The sequence below is a fragment of the Balaenoptera acutorostrata genome, chromosome 1, assembly GCF_949987535.1.
Source record: "Balaenoptera acutorostrata chromosome 1, mBalAcu1.1, whole genome shotgun sequence".
NCBI lineage: Eukaryota > Metazoa > Chordata > Mammalia > Artiodactyla > Balaenopteridae > Balaenoptera > Balaenoptera acutorostrata.
The window spans coordinates 113554142-113578171 of NC_080064.1; the positions used below are offsets into that span (position 1 = coordinate 113554142).

General features: G+C 49.0%; 1 protein-coding gene and 1 pseudogene across 4 annotated transcripts in view; one reads left to right on the forward strand and one right to left on the reverse strand.

Annotated features, from left to right (window-relative positions):
- KCNN3 (potassium calcium-activated channel subfamily N member 3) overlaps positions 1-24030 on the reverse strand; it is a 188003-nt gene that overhangs the window by 127075 nt on the left and 36898 nt on the right. For all 4 annotated transcript variants that reach the window (XM_057548315.1, XM_007178480.2, XM_007178479.2 and 1 more), the window contains exon 2: positions 691-786. In XM_057548315.1, coding sequence (XP_057404298.1) covers positions 691-780 — 90 coding nt within the window. In that variant the 5' untranslated portion in view covers positions 781-786. The remainder of the gene's footprint in view (positions 1-690; positions 787-24030) is intronic.
- Positions 16335-16968, forward strand: LOC103017638 (bolA-like protein 3; annotated as a pseudogene).

Genomic DNA, 24030 nt, shown 5'->3' on the forward strand with positions numbered 1-24030 from the left:
GCTACAGATCTGCTCACTCCTGCCTGCCCTTCCCAGCCCAGGTCGAACCATCCTCCCTACATTGGCCAAACTGGAGTGGACCCCAGAGGTTAAGCCAATATTTCTCTGGGTGCCAAGTGACTCCTGGGCAGCAAGAAACAGAGGCCCCCTCAACTACAGCAGGTTCTATTCTATCTAGAAAATGACTCCTCCCTGGCAGAGTCCAGTGGGGGTAAAGTCTACACCAGTCAGAAATACAGATTCCTGGTGGCATCTGGTGCAGTGTGTGTGTGTATGTGTGTGTGTGTGTGTATGCAGGGGCACAGGAGGCAGGTCTGTTTCACCTGGGGGATTCAGTGGCTCAAGTTCAGAAAGGATCCAGCAAGAGATAGAAAGGGCAAAGCAAGTCTCACAGTAGAATGGTGCAAAATGAAGATTCTAAGCAGGACTGCCCCCCAAATCATGAAGCCGTGTTTGCCTCTGGGATCCCCACTTGAAGATAATGTCACTGTTGTTCTAAAGCCACAGGGCAGCCTCACAATTCCCTCTCCCACGAGGGTCCAAACCAAAAGAGAAGATCCACAATCTCAGATACCTTCTGGTGAAATCACCCAAGTAGCTACTGAAAGGGTGGGTTTGGGAGTGGGGACGGGCTCAGCCTGGAGCAAAGGAATAGCCCCTGCATGAAGGGGTGTGGGCGAGGGCACCTACCTGGACTTCACGTGTGTGATAGGCGATGATCAAACCCAAAAGGATGATGGTGGACAGACTGATAAGGCATTTCAGGGCCAACGAAAACATGGAATCCTGCAGGAGAAAGGGAAAGAGAGGATTAGGGAAATCCGGGATGGAGCATCTTAATTTTACTCTGAGGCTGTGTTAAGGGGTTGGGGTGAGGGGCAGTGAAGGCAAAGGAAAGACTGTCACCAGCGCCTCCTGGGAGCGGGATACAGCACAAAGTTAGCCTGAGCCCCGAAAGTACCTTGGGCTGGGCCCTGGGCCGGCTCCTCTGAGCCTCTGTTTTCTAGGGTTAAATCATATTTGCATTCCTGCGATGAACCCTGCTTGGGCGTGATGTATTCTGTTTGTTATACATGCCTAGATTCAGTTTGCTGATGTGTTGTTTAGAATATTTGCCTCCATGCTCATAAGTCATATGAACATAATTCTTTTCTATGTTGCTGTTATATGGTTTGGGCATCAATACTGTGCCAGCTTGAGCTTCTCTTCTCTCTTAACAAACCTGAACCAGAGGGTTCTGAGGTCCCTTCCATCTCTGACAATGCAGAGTTCTTTCAGGAATGAATGAGAATGTCCTGGCAGCAGCTCTCATCTCCCGTTTTAGGGCCAAGGGCGGGGAGGGAAGCGAGGGTGGCAGAGGAGCTACTAGAAAGAGAAGGGGGCCGAGCACAGGAGCAGAGAGGGGTCCTGGGCAGGAGAAGGGCCCTGAGGGTCCCTCCAGCTGAGGCTGGGGGAGGCAGGATGGGCCACTTGGCCTTCACTGCAGTCCTCCAGCCCCAGGGCAGCTTAGGGGACCCACGTGGTTAGCAGCAAGAGCTCTGCGACCAGCCCACAGAATCCAAACCCTGACGTAGCGGCTTACTAGCCACGTAACCTCAGGCTGCTCACTCCATCTCTCTGTGCTCAATTGCCTCAGGCATCAGATGGGGATAACATCAGTACCTACCTCTCAGGGATGCTGTGAAGGATAAAGGCATTTGTCTATGTAAAGTGCCTAGCCTGGGGCCAGGCCCTGTGAGGGCTGGCTACGGTCATCTACCTCACCTCCTCTACAGGGCTGGTGCCTCCTGGGCATTTGGAAGCCAGGGAGTAGAGGCAGCTCCCAGTCCCAAAAGAAGGCAGGAACACAGCCCTGAGCAAAGGTAGCAGAAAGCCAGGCAGTACCTCCAAGCACTGTGTTGTGGCCTCACGCATCCTGAGAGGCACGCCACATGAGAAGCAGCCCCCATGCTCCAGAATCATAACATGCCTGATGCCTGCAAAGCACCTCACAGTGTACCAGGTGCTTTCACATCTTGTTCTCATCCATCCTTGAGACAGCCCTTGGCCTCTAGCCCAGCTTTATAGATATTACAGGTAGAGGCTCAGAGGGGTGAGTGCCTCATGCCAGAGTTCAAAGCCAAGACCTCTGACTCTCAGCCTGACTCCCAGCCCAGAGCACTGCCCGCAAGCCCTCAGGCCCACTCTCAATGGGAAACAGAGTAAAAATGGGAGAAGTGCCCATTTACACAGACCCAAATGACTACTTAAGACAATAATGGAAGGTGTTTCGAAGGTGGGATATGATTAATTACCACGTGAAACCTACAATAGAGCTAGGGAGGGAGACATCACTGTCCAAGAAAGCAAGCTTTCAGAGACAGAGGGAGAGGTGGCTGAGATCTCCAGCGTTAGGGGGTGTGTCCAATATGGCAGCCACTAGAGTCAGTGGAGGGCTTGGACTTAAACATAGGACTCCCAGATGCCCAAGTCCATGTTCTCAACCACCCTCTGCAGGCTGAGATGGAAAGAAAGCAGTTCTCCCTGGTGTCTGCCAATCTACCATTCATTTATTTGATATAGTTTTGGGGCCCACTCTGTGCCAGGCACAAGCTAGTGCTGGGGACCCAAGGGAGAACTAATGAAGGAGCTCATTCATTCTTTCTTTCTTTCATGACGATTTCAACAACTTCTCATTTCTTGAGCATCTGCTAGATGTCCAACGGTGTGCTAGATACTGCAGGATATTTATAGAGGGCCCCTGCCCACCAGAAGTTTCCAATCTGGCTTATACACAAACCCCAGCTTTCTACGCTGTGCAGGATCATCCAGCTGTGGGGAAAATTCTCCATTTTGCTCTGCCCAGAGACGATGGTCTAAGCATAATCCACTTTTCATTTAGCCTCTTGCATGTTCTACACTTAATGAAGAGCAGCCTGCAATCATTTACTCAGTGCATATGCACAGAGGTGCCTTCGGGGGTATTCTGCTGTTCCAGTTAAGGGCCCAAAGGAAAACAGAACACAGTTCCAGCCTTCAGGAAGGTTCTACTCTTCGAAAGCACTATTGGATGCCTGAAACACCATCCAAACCACAAGACCTATTGGGGCTGAAGAGAGCAGGTGGTGAATTCAGGGACACTCAGACTCTTAGGACAAGACTACCTCCCTATAGGAATCAACTGGGGACAGATCATGATGTTTTCGAGCCAGAAATGACCATAACTTTCTTCTCAAAGGGGTCTGACATCTGGGGAGCATCATGCCTCCCCAGGAAAGGGTTTGGGATCAGCTGCACATTTCAAACTCTAATTTATTTCTTTTGGCAGAAAGTAACTGAAATCAGAATCCAAGTCTATTTCCATCATTTTTAGAGGAAGAGGTGAAGGGAAAGGGGCCAGATGCTGTCTCCTCTCCTTTGAGCCTCTTCCTTTTGTTCTACAACTCAAAGCCTTTACATAAGAGGCAACTCCACCTGTCTCTTGGTTTTGGCCAGTGAAACCTCATCGGCCAGCCCCAGCCCCATGGGGAGATGAGTGTGCACTGGATCAGTGGGAATGCTCACTACTTCACAGATTTCCTTGCATTCTCTATCACATGTCAACAAAAAATAAACCATCAACCATTTTTAATAGCAGGAAAATACGTCAAAGAAGTCTGGCTGGATTAGAAATGTTTTCCATTTGTTAAAATGTTGAATTATCATCTTTTCTTTGCTGTCTGAACTCCAGTGAAGCTTGAAATTGATATGGTTCTTTGGGTGATGGCAGCAACTCAGGACTGGCTAATTAGCTGACGTACACCACATGTGTGTATGTACACACCCCTGCTCAGCCCCCACGCACTGCTATCCAAGGGCCAAAGGGACTCATAGGGCTGGAAGGGAGTCCCGTGGTCAACTGGTCAACACTTCTCCCCTGCAAGTCAGAATTTTTCAGTAGAGTAATATCCTTAATACACAGGAATGCTTAAGAATTATATCCCAACAGATGAGAGTTGGTTTTTTAAAGCCATTTATTCCTAAATGCCCCAAAATATTAGAGTGGGTAAGTAAATTGGAGAATAGCCAGTGATGGAACACTATGTTGCCACTTAAAGCCACCTCTGCAGAGAATATTTGAAGATATCAGGAAAGGTTCATGATATAACATCAAGTCAAAAGCCCAGCCCCCAAAACTGTAAATATGGTATATTTCCAATTATTTTTTAATTTTTTACTTTTTTAATGTAAAAAAAGACTGCAAATATATAGTGTCATTCTATAAAGTGTCAGGGTACTCAACTGTATTACCTCTGATGATCTGAGTACAATAGGTGCTTAATAAGTGCTTCTTGAAACTACTTAATAATAGTACTTTTATTTTTACTTAACATTTATTAAGTATTGACTACATACCAGGTCCCAGACTATGCCTTCTATACAGATTACTTCGCATTCTCACCCTACAGATGAGGTCATAATGTCTCCATTTTACTGATTAAAAAACAAAACAAAACAAAACTGAGGGTCATAGAGACAAAGTGACTTTTCCAAGGTCATACAGCTAGCCCAGACTTTAAGCTATATATCAGATTTTTCTATATACCACGCTTCCCCCTTGCCTTCAAAATGAACTAGGCTCCCGTGTGAGATGGTGAGTTCCTGTCATCTTAGTAGAGGCTGGCTACAGCCATCAGGGGTGCTGTAGAGGGGATTCCTAGCAGGGAAGGAGGGTGAACCACATTCCTGCAAGATGCCCCTATCCACATGGTCCTGTTCTGCTTCAAGCCATGAGCCAGCCCTTCACAGACACAGTGACTTGTTGATGACAACAATCTGTTATAAAGCACTACTGTAGGGGCCTACCATGCAAGGTGGACATCACCAACTTTACAGAGGAGGAAACTGAGGCTCCAAGAAGTTACGTAACTTGTCCAAGGACATGGCCAACAGATGGCCAAGTCAGGATTGAAGAAGCCAGGATTTACTCCAGATCATCTACTTCCGGGTTCTGTGGCCTCCCTGTGCACCAACACCCCACCTGCCCAGCTGGTCAGGCCTTTCCAGCCTCCAATTTCTTCAGTGAGGCTTCTTAGAGCTGCTCTAGCCCTTCCTCCCCCGAGGCTGTGCAGACTGTGATGGAGTACGTTCCCAGCTTCTGAGCCAGCCATATAAATTGCTCTCCCAGCCGCCTTGTAGCTTCCAAAGACAAGCCAGAATTGTAATGATTACGGTAGATTTTCCAGAGGCTTTGAAGTTCTAAATGTATTATATTGTTTGGAACATTTGAAAATAACAGAAAACCATGCTTGCAGGCAGAGTCCTAGAGGGGCACTGAACAGAAGTGAAATATCAGGTAAAGATGTGCAGGTGCCTTCCCCAAAGTATGTGTGTGCGTGTATGTGTGTGTGTGTGTGTGTGTGTGTGTGTGTGTGCATATGTGATCCATTCATGATCTTTGTCACTGGCTGGAACCCCCAAAGGGGAAGAGGTAATATCATCTAAAGTCTGTATCTACTGAATTAAGATTTACGTTTTGTGCATTCGACTTGGGAAATAATTGATTTAGAAATCTTTTCAGTTTAATAAGGTCAACTTTTCCTTCAATTTCATGGAGAGGCTCCAAAATTGATTGACATTCAGCATCAGCTTAATACTGTGGCTCTGTAAGGGTTGTCCTAATTAGACACTCTTGCTAATTAACGCTATGCAAATTAAAACCAGCCCCTTATCCACTGGCCAGGAAGACTGCATTCGTGGTTGCTGGTCTCTGCGGAGACGGAGCTTCTTTCCTCAACCTGGTGCTTTCGTACCAGCGCCAAGCCCCTGCCTTCCTCCTTCCTCTGCTCTCATCCTGCCTCTTTCTCATAATCTCTCATTCTCGTCCACTCTCCACACCTTTCACCCTCATGCTCATCTCTTAGCTCAGGCTTGTGGTCCCAGGTTGAGCTGCCTAATTTAAGTACACCCCTGGCTCTTCCTGGCATTCTCAGAGTGGCTGCCCAGCCTGGTTCCTACCAGAAGGCAGCTACCAGAATCCTATTTTGGTCACTCATGGTCCAGAGTGGAATCACTCAGACCCTCTGCGTCCTTGGATGTCCAACTTGCAAACAGGGGAAACAGGCAAAGCTGTCACGATGGGGTGGGAGGGTGGACCCTGGGGGTTTTAAAGGGCACCTGGACCTCTGACAGGCCCGAGGAGGGAGAAGTTCCAAGAAGCCAGGGTGCTTCATAACTAAGAGGTCTCTGGAGCTGGGCCCTGGGCTTGCCATCAGAGGGCCCAGAGGGTCTGGGCCTCTTCCATGGTAAATGCCTGGCTTTGGACAAGCTGCTTCACTCTTCTAGGCCTCAATACCCCCAGTACAATGAGACTCTTGGACCAAATAGTCCCTGAAGCCTAATGGCCGATGGCACTGGGCACACACTGGCCACGACACATACACAGGTCATAGGAACAGTCCCCATATTTCTTTCTTTTTTTCTCCTTTTCTCAGGCATTTCTATACATGATAAAATTGTGAGTGTGAAATAGTCAGCAACAAAACTCACTCATGCCAACTCCTCCTCAAATAGAACGAGATAGCTAACAAAGAAAATTACCATTGTCTCTTTCTAAATAACATGGGATTTGGAACCAAAAGGCCAGAATTCAAGTCATATCTTTGCTGCTCACTAGCTATGTGACACTGGACCTGTCACTTAACCTCTCTGGGCCTCTGTTTCATTCTCTGCAAGCCAGATCTAATAGGACCAACTCTCACAGGTACTGGAGGATAAAATAAAATAATGCATATGAAAAAACTCATTCTTTTTTCACACACAAAAAAGCTCACATTCTCTTGTAGCCAAACACCCTGTCTCTTGCTGCACAGATGTCAGTGCAGGTAAACTCAGCTGGTTCTCAGTCAGCGGCTGCTGAATGCACCTCCAATATCAGCATTTTAGGGTTGCAACAATTTACAAAGATGCTCCCACAGGCATTTCAGAAAGACAGCTTTGGCATCCTGCAATGGGCCAAACATTCATTCACTCATCCATTCACACTATAAATATTTATATAGAGCACTTAACTATGCCCAGGCCCTGTGCTGGGTACTTGCAAAATGCCAGGGATTCCCCCACTCCATCCACCCCCAGTCCGCTGAGCCTGAATCCCACCTGGCAGACAAAGGGCAGATGAGTAGGGCCTGGAAGAAATGGGCAGGAAGCCCAGGCTGAGAGAAAAGAGCTACAAATAGCTCCTTGAATGACCAGGACCAGAAGAGGCGACCCTAGAGAGGCAGCTGAACCCGAACTGACCCTACATCCTGAATGTGAAGTGAGGAATACAGACTAACCCAAGGCCAAAGGAGCTTCAGAGAGTACCTTCTCCCCAAAGATGCTGTTTGCTAAGGATGCAGGCTCTCTGTGCAGACAAGGAGGGCATGAGACCTTCTTCTGCTCAACGCCCACCAGGGCTGAACATCAGCCTGGGTACTGGAGACCAAGCTCCAGGCACCTTCCACCTTCCTGAGCTCTCTGTGTGGGTGTCTTTACCACATCCCAGGGGCTGTCTCTCACCACCAAGATGGAAACCCCAGAAGGGCAGGATTTCAAATTTGTTTGTCCACTTCTACATCCTGGCACCTCAGACATTGTCCGGCACATAGCAGATCAATAAGTATCAGTTGAATGCTGAATATTTGAATGAAGGGAACAAAATTTTGAGATGTGTCAAGCAGGTAAACACTTCCTTCCTGAACTTCCAAATACATTACAACTAAAGGGACATGATAAAAATAACAGCCTACATCTATTGTGCGCTTACCATTGCCAGGCGCTGTTGTAATTGCTTTAGATCCTCGGAACAACCCCATGCGAGGCCCAGGGAGGTTCCGTCACTTGCCCACCATCCCCAAGCAAGGACGAGGTAGAGGTCAGATTCCAACCCAGGCAGAATTTAGACCCAAAGGTCTGTGCTCTCTCCACCCAGAGAGTCTCATGACACACGGGATGCCTGTCATCGGAACATCGCCTTCCATGCCCAGTCTTCCTGGGCAGGACTAATCTCTCCATCTCACCCCACTCTCTGATGAGGCCCCGGTCATGCCACCATTAAACCTCGGTCACTTAGTAGCATGACAAACAGTGAGCAGCCTGACGTCAGGGCTGGGGGTCTGCATCGCTGTTGCAAGTGCAGCCCAGACCAGGCCTGGTATGGGGCGGGCAGGCAGGAAATGTTTGTGGAGTGCAGGATGCCAATGGTCTCAAAATGAAACTCATAAAGTCAAGTTGGCCTGGGCCATTTCTCTGTGGCCCTCCACTTTGTCACTCCCAGAAGGAGATGGAACCTGATGGCTGAGGGACATCATGCAGTTAACACAAGGGCATTCGGGTCTGAGCAGAGGGTGGCCTGGTAATGGTTAGTGAAACCAGCACAACGACCAGGACACCAATTAAGAAGAAATCATCCTCCCCAGGCCTCGGCTCTCCCGCTGTGCGATGCCCCAAGGAGGAAAAAATGGTCATTTGGGAGACCATGCTACCAAAATATCAAGTCAGATGGGTCACCCCTAAGGCCACAAACATAATTCCAATTAAGGAGATGATTTCCTTTACAAGGTCTGAGCAGAGGGGAAATGGCATATCATGAATTCTCTACTGCGCGCTTGCTTATAATTTATTTTCCTGCCCCACTTACAACATTGGCAAAGATTCCATGCAATTCAATCAAAATGTTTTATTATATACTTGCCATGTGCCAGGCACTGTGCTAAGTGTAGGAGGTAGGAATACACATGATGAGGTCTTTCTGAAGGCAGTTTGGGGCTTGCTGCTCCTAAAGTAGCCAAGAGCTGGCCTACTAGGACTCTTCCAACATGAAATAAGCACTTAACAAATGTTTGTTGGGTGAATGAATGTGGAAGGGTCAAACGTTTGAGCTATATACCAAGGCAAAATGAAACCAGAGGGGGGTTGAGTCTCCTCACCCCATCAGGAAGTATGCAGGTGGGAAGGATGCCCACCAGGCACCAACAGCCCAGGCCATTCTAGAACTGAGGGACCTTGACTCCCACCCCAGAATAATTAAATCAAATCTCTGCAGGTGAGGCCTGGACACTGACATTTAAAAAAATATTTCAGCGATTCAAATGTGCAGGCCAGGGATGAGAACTGCTGCTCTAAGGGCACAAGAAAGAAGTGCAGAAGGCTGGGGCTGACATCATAGCCTTGAGGAGACTCTGTTGAACAGTTAGTCATATGCATAAGCAGTGGAGCTCCTTAGAGTTAAAAGGAAATGTAAAAGCCATCTAGTTAAATGGCTCATGACTCTCCTCTGTAAGATTCCTGGCATATGGTCATTCAGTCTCTGCTTGATTACCTCCAGGGACAGGGAACTCACTTCCTATCAAGGCAGCCTATCTCTATGTTGGAAAGGCTCTGACTTTTTCACAGATCTGGCTTCAGCTTTCTCAGGTGCTTAGCCCCCAGTAAAGCTAAACAAACAAATGCCTCTGTGAAGCCTCACTCTGATTTTGACATCATATGTGCCTATGCAAAAGTCCTCAATAAGTGAGCCCCTCCCCAAGACAAATACCAATAAAAATATAGACCCCAGGCCTGGAGGCGCCCCTGGAGGTCAGCTCATCCCCACCCTTCACTCTACATGAGGACACTGAGGCCCAGTGGGGCTGGCTCGGCCCCTATCAAACACCAGCTTGTGTTGAAGCAAATCTTAGAACCTGGGTATTGGGTCCCCCAGGCTTATGCTCATGGGGTAGGCATCCCTGCCCACCCTGTCTCCCCTGTTTCTGAAGATACAACAACTCTAAATTTATCTGTTCTCCAAAAGCCTAGATCCCTATCCTGGAAGTCACCTCCAAACCTCTCACCTAGCCACTTTATTTCCTTCTCCAATAAACAATCTGCTCCTGATTACCTTTCATCCTCCTCTGCTTGTGGAATGTGAGCGCTCTTGGCCAGTCAGCAATTACATCACTCTTGTGGTGTCAAAAAGCCCATACAGCCTTCTCCAGCTTTGATGAATGCACACCTGTCACTATGCATCTCATTCTGAAGGTCCCAGTCCCTGCCATCATCTTGGGAGAAGCACATACTAAAGGTCTCTTGTCCTAGTCGCAACATGCATCCTGGCAACCTGGGTGGTCCTCAATTACAGAAAACCACTTAATCTTTCTTCACCCCCCAGGTGTGGCAGAGCCCTGCTGAAAGGCTGCTCAGTTTGCCATCACCATGATGGGTTCTCCTTGCAAATATCCGCTGCTACCCTCACCAAGACCATGGTCCCCATATTTCCTCCAACTTGCAGAGCCCCCCTTTTTTAATGTTCTAGAATGTTGGAGACAAATAACTGTGCTTTCTGGATGGCTTGCTTTGAAGTTGTTTTCTTTTCTCTTATTAAAACCTATCTGGCCCCCAAACCAATAAAACAGCAGGAAATCACTTTGCTCTGCAGAAGGCTGTGTGTGCACACTGGGTTCCCAGCTAGAACCAAACCAGCCCAGACAGGGCTTGACCCAGGACTGGGGTTCTCTCTCCCCATCCTGCCCCAGGACATACATCAGACTCCTGGATTCTCTGCAGGAGCTGTGGTCAACCAATTGCAGTGAACTGGATAAATGCACCTTCAGATGGATAGAATCTGAAATAAGAATTCTCACCACCTGACAGCCACAGAGAAGCATGTGTTGGTTTTAAAGACACAAAGCAAGGCCTACAGACTACCCCCACCCTTCATCTCTCAGACTCATCACCCCCTCCCCCCAAGCTCTCTTCCCTCTTTTCACCCTCCAGCCCCTGCCTCTCTCCGCACCAGAGGCTGCTGCGGCGGCAGAAGCAACACCATGATCCCACCTACACCTTCCAACCTCATCAGAGGTTTCCACAGCCCACTTGTCTGCCCACTCCCAGCCTGGTGCCCAGAGGCAAGACCACTTCCATCCCCTCGCAGGGCACAATCAACCCCTGAGCCTGGCAATGTTTGGGCCAAGTGAAAATTTTAAGACGCCCAGAAATCACATATGGTGAGAAAAACAACCGCCTGGCAGGCTCCACAGACATCTCTGAAGGCTGGAGCTTCCCGGATAAGGAACAGCCCTGTCCTGTGTTTCCCCTGCCACGTTTCCAGGCTTCCCAGAGCAGCAGGCCGAGGACGGCATCACCCTCCTTCCACTTCCACACCCGCACTCCTGCCAGTAAACGTGAGACAGCAAGTCCTCCAACCCAACGCACAGACTCAGCTGGAAGGGGCCTCCTGGGCCGTCTAGTCCAACTCCCCCACTTTACAGGCAAGGAAATGGGGGCCCAGAGAGGGGCTCTGTCCTAGCCAAGGGCACACAGCAGTAACAGAAAGGGCTAATCTTGCCCTGAGTCTTCTGAGGCCTGGGCCGGTGTTTTTCCCACGTCCCCACTCTGCCTGCCCATCAGTCGCACACTCCTAAAAGGGGCAGCACCCCTGTCTGATTCCTCTCCCACCCCTCTGCAAGTCCTCAGTTCACGTTTGGGGAATGAACGTTTCTTCTATGGCTCTCAAGGGCAAATCAGGAGAAATAATAATCACCTGGTCCAGGTTCTCCATCTTCTTTTTGCCTAAAACTCTAAAAGCTTAAACATAAATAGAGGGAAATGGTCTGGAAAAATAACCAGTTGGCATGGAACAATTGGCATTTCAGAGCTGCATCAGAAGTGGAAATACTGTTTTTCAGAAATTCAGCACAGCCATGAGTTGTTAACTCCTAGCCATTTGGCACAAGCTTTTCGATTGTTTGGATGTGATGGACGATGTTGATAGAAGTGGTGGAGACCAAACACGGCTATTAATAGGCTGAATGTGGCACTTTTATCTCTTTCTCTTTCTCACTCACTAGCTCTCTGGCACCAAACTGTTGCCAACCCGCCTACCTTTGGCTCTGAGGTGCCATCACTTCCAGCAACAGGGCACCACAGGAGCCGCGTCTCCTGCCCATGTCTGAGTAAGTTCATCCTCGAGCCTAAAAGGCCAGGGCTGCCGGCCAACGTGGGCTGCTTGTGTGTGCAGAGCTTCAAGGGAATCACAAGGCCTGAAGCTTCCTTGGGTGCAGTCCCCACCTCGCACAGAGCATGCAGTAGATCATCACAGCTTAGGGGAGTCAGGAAGCTCTCAATTCCCCCATGTATTTCTCTTATCCACCTCCTCCCTGCAAGAATTTGAGGCAACCCCGATCTCAAGGCTGGAGCACATCCACCCTACTTGGCCCAAGTCAGAACTGTTTCAAGGCAGAAGGATCCCCACGGTTCCCTAAAGGATACTGCTTCTGGGAACTCTCTCCAGATTCAAACTCTACAAGGATTTACTGAGTACCTATGACATGTCAGTCTCTGAGCCCACCCATTTTCATATAGGATCGCACTTAATCCTTACAACAAGGAATTATTGTCCCCACTTGACACATGAGGAAACTGAGGCACACAGTGATCACACAATTAGCTGAGATCACATGATTAGTAAAGGGAGGAGTCTTCTGATTCCGAGTTCAGGGTTGGAGAGGACCCGGGCAAAGGCCCTGTTGGGAAGTGTGCCCTGCACTCTCCGTGGGTATGGTCACTTTGCTGCAGCTCTTCTGAAGCCTGAGCTGCTGGTTCTCTCCCTCTGAGCACCACGTGTTTCCCCAGCCCCAGAGCTCCCTGATCCTGGCCAGCTGTCCTCAACCTGCATTGGCTCACCCACCAGGGAAGCCATGGCAAAGATCACAGCTGGAATGGTTTGTCTCTAGCACTATTTTTATTATCCATTAAATGAGAGTAAAAATACTCTCTTCCTTTCAGAGTTATTGTGAAGACAAATCATAACTGTGGAAATGCTCAACCACCTAGGGATTCCCAGAAGCTCAAAACAGTCTATGCACATGTTGACCATACACATCCAGGTTTGCTCTGGGGAGACCAGCTTATGTCTGTTGTCTAGCATAATTATTAATATGAGTAGCAATTATTAATATCATACTCTCAAAAGTGTCCCCATTTAGACAGTGAATATGTAGAGTGAATCACACGATCACTCTACATATGTAGCATTTGCTGCCTTAGGGTCTGAGAGAACTGGGGGCCCCCTCCCTGCCCTCTGGCCTCCATGTCTCCCAGCTCCCACACCCACCTTGTCCAGTGGGAGGGGTGGTGCTCAGTGCTGCAGACCCTTGGCCAGGGTCCCTGCTACCAGGCTCACAGACAGGCATCATTTTGTTAGATCAAAGTAATTATTAGTAGACAGTTTTTAGCAGGGCAGTGTCACAGTGCCTGGATTAACTGCAATTATACGTCACTCCTTTAAGGTTTATTCCATCAATTATGGACAATCTCAGTCACGTGCCTAGCTGCCTTAACCCTTTGTGGCTTGAATTACTCAGCACAGAAGAGGCTGTAACCATGGAAAAGGCTGAATATATTTGCTACTGAATCATTGCCCTGTGGATGTCAGTTTAGAGCCTCCCCGCTTACGAGGCACTTTCTTGCAGTTTCCTATTTGATCTCTGAGAGATAGGGAGAGCCACTCCCATCTCACAGATGGGAAAACTGAGACTTGGAATATTTAAGCAATTACCCAAGGTCACACAGCTAGGAACCCCAATTCTTCGAACACTGTATTGCCAAAACATTGTTTTCTTTAGCAATCAATGAGTGTGACCTGCACCAGAACCCTTCGGAATGTGACCCTTGGGCTTCAGTAGTCTGACCCGGCCCCAGGGCGGGGCATATGGGTCAGCATCTGAGGGCATCCAGAAGCAGGCCTGCCAAGGAGTCAGTCCAAAGCACCAGATGCTGCATGCTCGCCATGCAGAGTCACCCTGTACCTGGAGCAATTCAAGCGGCCTTACTGTCAGAAAGAAAAAGATAAGAAACTCCAAGAAGAAAACGTCCACACCAGAAAAATATACAAACATGGAGACCCAGAAACTTCCTTCTTCCACTGTTCAGCAGGGAGAGTAGCCAGAAGGCACCTCTTGCTAGCGAGGGGATGGCAGGACACCCACAGGCCCCAGACACCTAAGGGTGTCTCAGTGTTGAGATGAGAGAAGCCAGGGGAACACTTCCTTCTACTTCCAGAGCCTTTATTTGGGCTCCTGCCCCATATCTACTACGCCCTGCACCGGTCACAGAACGCTAGTTCAAAGATCTCCGAGATCCCACCGTCCAAAGCCCCATTTTACAGATGGGGGAACTGAGGCACCAAGCAGGGAGTGCCATGCCTATGACCCAGCTTGCCAGGGCCGAGCTGAGAGGGAGCGGAGGGCCTTCCCCTCTGCTGGGTTCTTGCTGCCCGTGGCTGTGAGCTGCCGCAGGGAACTGGGGGGCCGTCTGCAGTCTCTCGTGGGAAAGTTTGCTGCTTTCTTTCTTCCATCTCTCTCTTTCCTCCGCCCTCATCTCACTCTCCTCACCCACATTTCTTCCCTCTTGCATTATCTCTATTTCCCTGTTTTCCAGAAACAGGGTTTAAGACTGTCAGCTAGAGTTTCTACGTCTGAATGGAACTCACTGTGCTGGAGCCCCTGGGCTCCCACTGGGTAGTCACCCCAGACTCTAGGCTGCTTTGTGGCAGGGTCTGGGTCCTATTTGTCTCTCTCTCCCCATCACTTCACACAGGGCCTGGCACATAGTAGTGGATACTCAATAAGCACTCGAATGAATGAATGAGTGAGTGAATGAATGCAATACCATGCCAAATTCCCAAGGACAGGAGAATCAAGCAAAATGATTCCATTACAGGTCTCATCATTCAGGTAGTAAATAGCACTTAGAATTGGGGGCGGGGGAGGGGAGTCTGAGTCACCTTTAAATTCCTCATTCCACTGACTAAACAGATACTTATTTGTTTAGAACCCATTGTTTAAGTCTTTAAATATAACAGCTGTGATCAAAGACCTAGGAAAAGAGAAACTGCAGCCAAGCTGTCCCCCGGGGCTCCTCAGCCTGGAGAAGCTCTAGGATCAGAGCGATGACCCTGCAAAGGCGGTGGAACAAATGATGCTTGTGAGGGAAACCTGTCTTTCCAGCCACAGCCGTTTTCAATTCTGCAGAAGTGGCTTGGGGGGGTCCCTGAGCAGGAAGAGCAAATGCTGGGGCTCCCGGACAACCACTGCAGCTGATGACTTGCTAAGCTTTTAAAACCCGGGTCAAAGCAAAGGAAAAAGACTGTACAGGCCAAAGGCACTGACATCTCTCCATGCAGATGTCCCTGGCTTCCGGGCGGTGAGTCCAAATCAGCTGCCTCTTGTCATTTGGGGCCAGGCGGACTGGGGGCGTGGGGAAGGGTTAGGCCCAGGGGAATGAATTGCTTCATTGAAGAAACCCAGCTGGGCCCAGGACTGTGAGTCGTGGGGAGCCAGGTGGGCTGGGGCAGGGGTGGGGGGTCCGGGGAGGGCGCGGAGAGAAGGTATTCCTGCAGGGCTGGAAAACGTCAGGCAACTGTGAGCTATGAGGGTCAGAAGTGCACATTCTTCCTGGAGAACTCACCCCTCTCCCTCCAGCTGCCACCAGCTGCCGAACAAGGTGGGACAGCCAGGAGACATGGGTCAGGCGGCCAGAGGTAGAGAGACAAGTACAGAAGAAAAGGCGTGGGAGCCAAAAACAGAGGTGGTCATGGGTGTGGAGAGTGTCAGAGCTGGGACAGTTCTTGGAGTCTTCTCATCTGACAAACCAGGACACTGAAGCCTAGACCTGGCTGAGGTCAATCAGCTGCTGGGCCAGATCTAGAATCTAGCTCCCTAGACCCCCTACTCCAGTGCTCCTTCTGCCACACCATGTAGACTCCACAGCAGTTAATATAAAACACAAACTGTGCTGAATGGGAGAAAATATTTGTAAATGATATGACCGATAAGGGGTTAACATCCAACATATATAAACAGCTCATGCAACTCAACATCAAAAAACCAAACAACTCGATTAAAAAATGGGCAGAAGTCATCGACAGACGAATGGATAAAGAAGATGTGGTACATATATACAATGGACTATTACTCAGCCATAAAAAGGAACGAAATTGGGTCATTTGTAGAGATGTGGATGGACCTAGAGGCTGTCATACAGAGTGAAGTAAGTCAGAAAGAGAAAACAAATATCGTATATTAACACATATATGTGGAATCTAGAAAAATAGTACAGATGAACTGGTTTGCAGGACAGATATAGAGACACAGATGTAAAGAACAAATGTATGGACACCAAGGGGGGAAAGTGGGGTGCGGGGTGGTGGTGGTGGGATGAATTGGGAGATTGGGATTGACATATATACACTAATATGTATAAAGTAGATAACTAATAAGAACCTGCTGTATAAAAAATAAATTAATTAAATTAAATAAAAAAATGGGCAGAAGGACGGCGGGCCACGTTGGCCGGTCATGGAAGCGTGGAGCCAGGTCGCGGCAGCGCCTCTCCTCAGCGGAACCTGCCGCCTTCCTCTTCTCCACTGTGCTCAGCGCATGTTTGCCTCGCAGACTGAGGGGGAGCTCAAAGTGACCCAAATTCTCAAAGAAAAGTTTCCTCGAGCTACAGCTATCAAAGTCACTGACATTTCAGGAGGCTGTGGGGCAATTATGAAATTCAAATTGAATTGGAAGAATTTAAGAAGAGAACGGTCCAACAGCACCAGACGGTAAATCAGGCATTAAAAGAAGAAATCAAAGGTATGCACGGGGCTTCCCTGGTGGCACAGTGGTTGAGAATCCGCCTGCCAATGCAGGGAACACGGGTTCGAGCCCTGGTCCGGGAAGATCCCACCTGCCGCGGAGCAACTAAGCCCGTGCGCCACAACTACTGAGCCTGTGCTCTAGAGCCCGTGCTCCACAACGAGAGAAGCCACCGCAATGAGAAGCCCATGCACTGCAACGAAGAGTAGCCCCCGCTCACCACAACTAGAGAAAGACCACGCGTAACAATGAAGACCCAACACAGCCAAAAATAAATAAAATAAACAAACAAACAAAAAAAGGTATGCACGGATTGCAGATATTTACCTCTGTCCCCAAACACTGACCATGCCCTGGCTGTGTAGATGTTGCTGCTAAAACCTTGGATGAATCTTACTGCCACCATTCTTTCCTACGCATGTGACAAAAAAATTATCTATTTTATTCATAGACATTTCCATATTGTAATTATAGAAGAATACGGCATCTATTTAGATGTTAATTAAAGGCAACAGAAAACTAAAAAAAAAAAAAAAAAATGGGCAGAAGAACTGAACAGACATTTCTCCAAAGAGGAAATGCAGATGGCCAACAGGTACATGAAAAGATGCCCAACATCCCTAATCATCAGAGAAATGCAAATCAAAACCACAATGAGATATCACCTCACACTTGTGAGGATGGCCATCATCAAAAAGTCTACAAATAACAAATGTCGGCAAGGATATGGAGAAAAGGGAACCGTTGTACACTGTTGGTGGGAATGTAAATTGGTGCAGCCACTGTGAAAATCAGTATGAAGGTTTCTCAAAAAACTAAAAACAGAACTACCATATGATCCAGCAATTCCACTCCTGGGTCTATATCTGAAAAAAACAAAAACACTAATTCGAAAAGATACATGCACCCAATGTTCACCTCAGCATTATTTACAATTGCCAAGATACGGAAGCAACTATCTATCTATCTATATCTGTATATCTATATCTATATCTGTATATACACACACACACACACACACACACACACAAAGGAATACTACTCAGCCATAAAAAAGAATGAAATTTTGCCATTTGCAGCAACATGGATGGACTTAGAGAGTATTATGCTAAGTGAAATAAGCCAGACAGAGAAAGACAAATACTGTATAATATCACTTATACATGGAATCTAAAAAATATAACAAACTAGTGAATATAACAAAAAAGCAGCAGACTCACAGATGTAGAGAACAAACTAGTGGTTACCAGGGAAGAGAGGGAAGGGGGAGGGGCAATATAGGGGTAGGGGATTAACAGAGGTAGTAGAGGTACAAACTACTACATATAAAATAAATTACAAGGATATATTGTACAAAATGGGGACTATAGCCAATATTTTATAATAACTATAACTGGAGCATAACCTTTAAAAATTGTGAATCACTATATTGTACACCTGTAACATATAATATTGTACATCAACTATATTTCAATAATAAAAAAATTTTAATTTAAATTTTTTAAAAAGACCTAAATTTTTAAAAACGTACAAACTATGCCACCCCTCTGCCTAAAACCCTTCTGTGGCTCTCCACGGCCTCTAGGATAGAGATGAACCCCTTAAGCAAGGCACCTGCACGATCTGACCCTTGCCTACCTCTCCAGCCCCATCACACCATAGACTCGAGCCATATTTTGTCTTTATTCACACTCCTCCAAAATGCTCTGCACTTTCATGTCTCTGGGTCTTTGCACATGTTTCCTGGGCCAGGAGTGACCTTCCTCTCTTGGCCTGTCGCATTCCTAGTCAACCTAGACCCAAATACGCTCTCACTACTCCCACTGCCCCACCCTCCCGAGCCACCTCCTCTTCTGTGCTACCTCTGCTGGACATCAGGCCTCTCTGGGAAACAATCTAAGTGCATGAAGTATCTGTTTACTGGGCTGTGAGCTCTCTGAGTGTGGAAACAAGGTCTTTTTCATCCTCCGGTTTCTCCCTGACCCCCAGCACCTAGAAGAGTGCCCAGTATGTGAGAAAAACTCCATTAATGTTTGCAGAATTAATTATCAAATTAAGGAGTGAGTGAACCCCTGGGCAGCACTGATAGCGCCTTGTTTATGTTCCTCATGAAGCTACTTAACCTCCAGAAGAACCAGCAGCACTCAGAATACTCAACCCCCGATTTTCTCTCTGATCTCCCTTCCTCCCCACGTGGGAGGGCAGTGGGGTCTCGCCACAACCAGGAGTCATGTGAGGTGGTATCTCTGCGGGGAAGAGAGCAACGGAGATCCAGAGGCCCTGAGTAACGCCTGCAGCTTATGTGAACACAGGTCACTGAACAGTGATGGCAAAGCAGCCAGACTGGTTACTGAGTTCACTTTTCCATGAAACGAGCATGTCAACGTGTGGCCACTGCCATCAAGGACTCTGCAATTAGCAGTCCCCTGGCAGCAGGGCGCAGCTGTGCGACACCACCCCACAGCACGGCTCCAAGTCTCTGGGTACCTGCTCTGCAGGGGGAGCAGATCCCAGAGCCCAAAGGAGCAGCGAGTCTCCAGAAGACCCCTCAGGGGCTCTAAGTGATGTGATGTGATAGGCCATTAGCCTTCCAAATTCTATTTTCCCTACACAAAGTATGAACAGCATATTATACCTGGTTTACATCCCCTGAGCACCACCAACTGGTAGGGAAGGAAGGTGCCCAACTTGGAGAGACGACAGCGGGGACCTGACCTAGGGGCAGGGGTGAGGAGATCCACAAAGTGGACAAACCACGCACAGGTGACCAAGGGCTGGCCTCGGACCACTGGGAGGGTTGGCTGGGCTTGGACCCCAGCCTGGCTCTCACTTGGCAAGGCCGAGGACTCCCTGCCACATGCATGGGGCAGCCCCGGCTGGCAGAGAATCTGAGCCTTTCCAAAGCAGCCCTCGGCCAGCCCCAAGGGCATTTCTGGGGGTTCTGGCCACCAGTGGAAACATTTTGAATAATGGAGTGCAGAGGCAAACACAGACAGGAATAGGTGCCAGGAACCACATACCAGAGCTGCCTCGAAGAGCTGCAAACATCTCAGAGGACACCCGGGCGGGCAGGCACGGAGAGAGGCAGGCGGGCAGGGGCCGCCACAAGGCTGAGGAGGGGTACACGGGAAGCCAGGGATTTCTAAGACTCAACCTGAGAACCTGGCAGGAGAGGCACTGGAAATTGTCCTTCTCCTTTTGGTCTGTCTATTTGTCTCTTATAATTTATCTAGTACTTCCTGAAAGGTCACTGGGTGGCGATTTCAATACTGTAAAATTTGTAGAGATGCTCTCAAAGAAATGTACAAATTTCACAGGTTTACCCTGGCTTAAAGGGAATGTATTTTATTAAAAGTGTCTATTCTGAGTGCACTTTAGGCACTCAGATGGATAGGATTTGGCGACCGACTGGTTAGTGATCCAAAAGGCCTCGTGCTATTAAAAGATTCACTGTGTTTTTTTGCGGGTGGTAAAAAGAAATAGAAATCAAAGGCATTTGCCAAGGTATGGTTTGTGGATGGAGGAGAGAGTGGTGTGTGAGATCACAAAATGCTCTGTTGCCTTCCAGCTCCCCGAAGCAGGAAGCTGGGTAAGAAACGCAGATTAAAAGCAGAAGGATGCACGTCCTGCGAAGACTTTCCACCTCCTGAAATCTCACAGGACCCCCTCTCACTTCCCTCTCTCAGCTCCTCATTAGCTAAATTCAATCTTTGTCATTCAAAGGAAAATAAACAGGGAGCAAGCGCCTGAGGGGAGAAAGAGTCCCTATATTGGAACAAAACAGCTTCTACAAGCAAACACCTTTTTCCTCAGCCCCAGTCAGAATCCTCTATTTCTCTCCAAATAGCAGAGCCATTTCCTTCCTGTCAGCCCAGTGATGCACAACTTCCTGTCAGAACAGCTGAGGAATCTAGGGAAATGTGTCTTCCTTCACAGCCTCCACTTCAGGTCTGCCGAGCCTCCAATGGTGCCAAGGAGCAGAGTAGAGGGTATCAAGGAAGGGGCCCCTCCCCAGCTCTGTCCCCATGGACACCCTCCCCTGAGCCCAGCCCCACCCCAGATCAGACCACCACATCCAGACTTAGCGTACCACATGTCAGCATCTTGGCCCTCTGTCTCCTAGAGACCTGCGTGGGGACCAGCCCTTCCATCTGCAAAGCCACCAGGAAGAGACTCATGGAGGCCTGGTCATGTGCCATCAACCCCCACTCCTTCCAGCTTCCCTCTCAGACATCCTGGTCTGATCATGAACTCCCTGGAGACTGTCAGGAAGACGGAGGCCTGCCCTAGGGCCGCAGCGACAGTTTCTGGTTTAACCTGAGAGGGGGGAAAGGAAGGAAGGGCTTTTCTAGTCAAGATGGGCCACAGTCAGCCACTTCAGGGTCAGCACTCAAGGCAAACCCACCATGGAGAAGAAATGAAAACCCTCCTTCTCCCTTCAGATCCCACAATAAATGGCGTGACAGGCAGGGAACTGAATTAAAAAATAATCACCTCCATTGACTGAGTCTTCCCCACATGTCTGCATGATCTCCTTTAATCCCCCCCAAACTCTATGACGTGGTTCCCAACTTTGCAGCTCAGTATCACCTGGAAAGTTTTTGCATCTCCGGATACCAGGTTGCACCCCAAACCAATGAAATCAGAAGGTAGAAAGCTGGAAATCAGACATTATTAGCACTATTTAAAGATTCCCAGGTGATTCCAAAATGTAGCAAAGTTTGGGAACCACAAAGGTATTATTACTCCCATTTTCTTAATGAGGAAATTGACACTCAAGGAAATTAAGTCACTTGCCTAAAGTCACACAGCTTGTAGGTGATGGAGTCAGGATTCCAGCTCACACCTCTGTGATCCCAGTATGGAGGCCCCCTCACTCCAAACTTCCTACAGAAAGTCTTTCAGATCTACCAGGTACTGCTCTCCCTGCTCCAGAGCAACCCCAGGGCAGGAGCAAGGACACCACAGGCAGGCGGGGCTGGGGAGAGTGGGCTGAGTGTGTGTGAGGGGCCTCTCAGGGAGTAATGTAATTAGTAGGTTCTGCTCCTTCCTCATCCACTTAAATTCTCTCCAGAGCAAAGCCCTGGCCTAAGAGGATCCCAAGAGGATGGCCAGGCATGAGGGAAACACAGCAAGAGTGTATGTGTGTGGGTGCGTGAGTACAGGAGAGCGGGTGCTAAGCAGGGCACACACAGCCTGGAAAGGGTGGGAGCCCTGGGGAGCCAGCAGGGGAGGGGCTAGTGCTCAGACCCGAGAACCTGGGGTTGATCTGCTTCTTCACCGGCTGTTGGACTTGGGGAAGTTACTTCCCCTCTGAACCTCTGACCCCTCCTCTGTGTGACAGAGGTCCTTTCAGCCCTGTGCGCCATAGTGCAAAGAATTCCCAGGGCTGCTTTGATGGCGGCCCCACGCTCAGGCCTGAGTGGGTGTGGGTATGTGACCAGCTGAGGCCTCACCCCAGGCAGGCAGAGTCCATACACAGTTCAGGCACCCACAGACACCCCCCGGCTCTCAGGGCTGTGTGGCCAGGCCAGGGAGGTCAGCACAGCTGCTGAACATATGGGAAAGGAGCCCGTGGGGCAGTACCCCACACCTGCCTGTCCCAGCCATGATCCCCTGAAATCTGTCAGCTCCCCCTCACCCAGTCCCACCCTGCAAGTTGCTCAGGAGGGGGCTGAGAGCATCTGGAATTGCCCTGCTCACCTGAAAGCACCCCCCACTCTCCACCACAGCCCACTGACTCAAGTGCCAGATAGAATCTGGTTTCCCCTCTGTGGTTTATTCAGGGGCCACCCCTTCTCCAAGCCTTCCCTGACATAATTAAATGCTCTGTGCTACTTCTGTTCTTGGCTCAAACCTCTCTCCTTGCATTGACCATACTTCACCCTACCCATCATCTGCTTACACCTCTGTTACCATAAGACCCTCGAGGGAGGGGTCTGGGTAGGCGTCTACAGAGGCAGCAAAGCATCACAGTCAGGAGAATGGGCTACAGAGTCAAAGGACCTGGCTCAAGCCTTGCTTTGCCACTTCCTGGCCCTGTGACCAAGCCTCAACTTACTCATCATACAATGGGGAAATAAGAGCAGTGATTTCATCAAGTTGTTGTAAATATTAAATGAGATGACACATGTAAACGAGAGGCTTAGCACCGAGCCTATACCCAGGGTAAGAGCTCAGTAAGAGCTACAAGCGCTTTTTTCATCTCCATGGTTCTAGCACCTAACACAAGCCCTGGCCCACAGAGCCAGGCACGTAATAAGTATGTTGAACTGAGCTGAACCCAGCCTGTTGGCAGCCTTCACAGGCTGCTCAGACTTTCCAGAAGCTAGATACCCCTACCCACTCCCCAGCCAGGGCTGGTCTCTGCAGCCACCATGCAGAACGTCCTCCTTCCCCAGAACAAGAAGTGTTAGTACTTTCTGGAGAAGCCCCCTGCCCGGCCCCTCGCACCACCCCACCTCTGCAGCTGATACCCACACCCCTTCTGTCTGAGCCCCCCAGCTGCCCAGGCTTCCAGGCAGCACCCACAGGAGCCAGACCTCAAGTACCCTCAGTCCCAACCTCAGCCTTCATCAAAGCTGAAGTCAAAGATTAGCAAGGGCTCAGGGAGGGCAGGAGGGAAATGCAGAAGATGGAGCCCACTTTGCAACCAGAGGCCCAAACCCTTCAAAGCAATGATCAGAAACCAGGGAGGTCAGGTGAGTTCTCTCCTCCAGATGCCTTCTCACCCTCACTTCCCAGACAGCCGAAGCAAAAGGCACTTGTCAATGGTTACAGCTCCAGATGGCAGTCCCACGACCTCTGAGAGACAGAACAGTTTGGAGAAATAATGACCCGGGGGACTTCCCGGGGAAAGTTGTCTGTACACGGATGGGCTGCTGTGAGATTTAATGAAACCAGTTCCACATGAGAGGGGAGCACAGGGCAGTGTGCCCCTGCCTCGGTGACACCCCTGTGAGGGGGAGGGATGGCCATGCAGACAGGCGGCAGAAGGACAGACACAGGGCCAGCTGGGAAAGGCTGACAGTCCCCCTCAGGACCAGGAGCGGCTGGGGAAGGAGGAGAGAATGGGTGTCCCCCGTTACGCACAGATCTGGGCGGGCGCTCTCACTCCCACACTTTCCCCTCCTCAGCCCTCCTCCAGTCCCTCCATTATGCAAATCAAGTGACTACACAGATTTGCATAATTCATGCATTATTAGTATGTGCTCTTGTCAGGCTTTCAGACTTTATAAAGCAATTTTGCTATCTTTAATGGAGTGTAAGAGTCAAGGGGAGAGGCTTTCTGTCCTTTTCTCACTAAACATAAAAACAGTCTCTAAATCTTAAGTTGGGGAGAAGGTCAGTGAGAGAAATGAAGTGACTTCCAATTGGACACATGACCAAACACTTTGTTGACACCTTG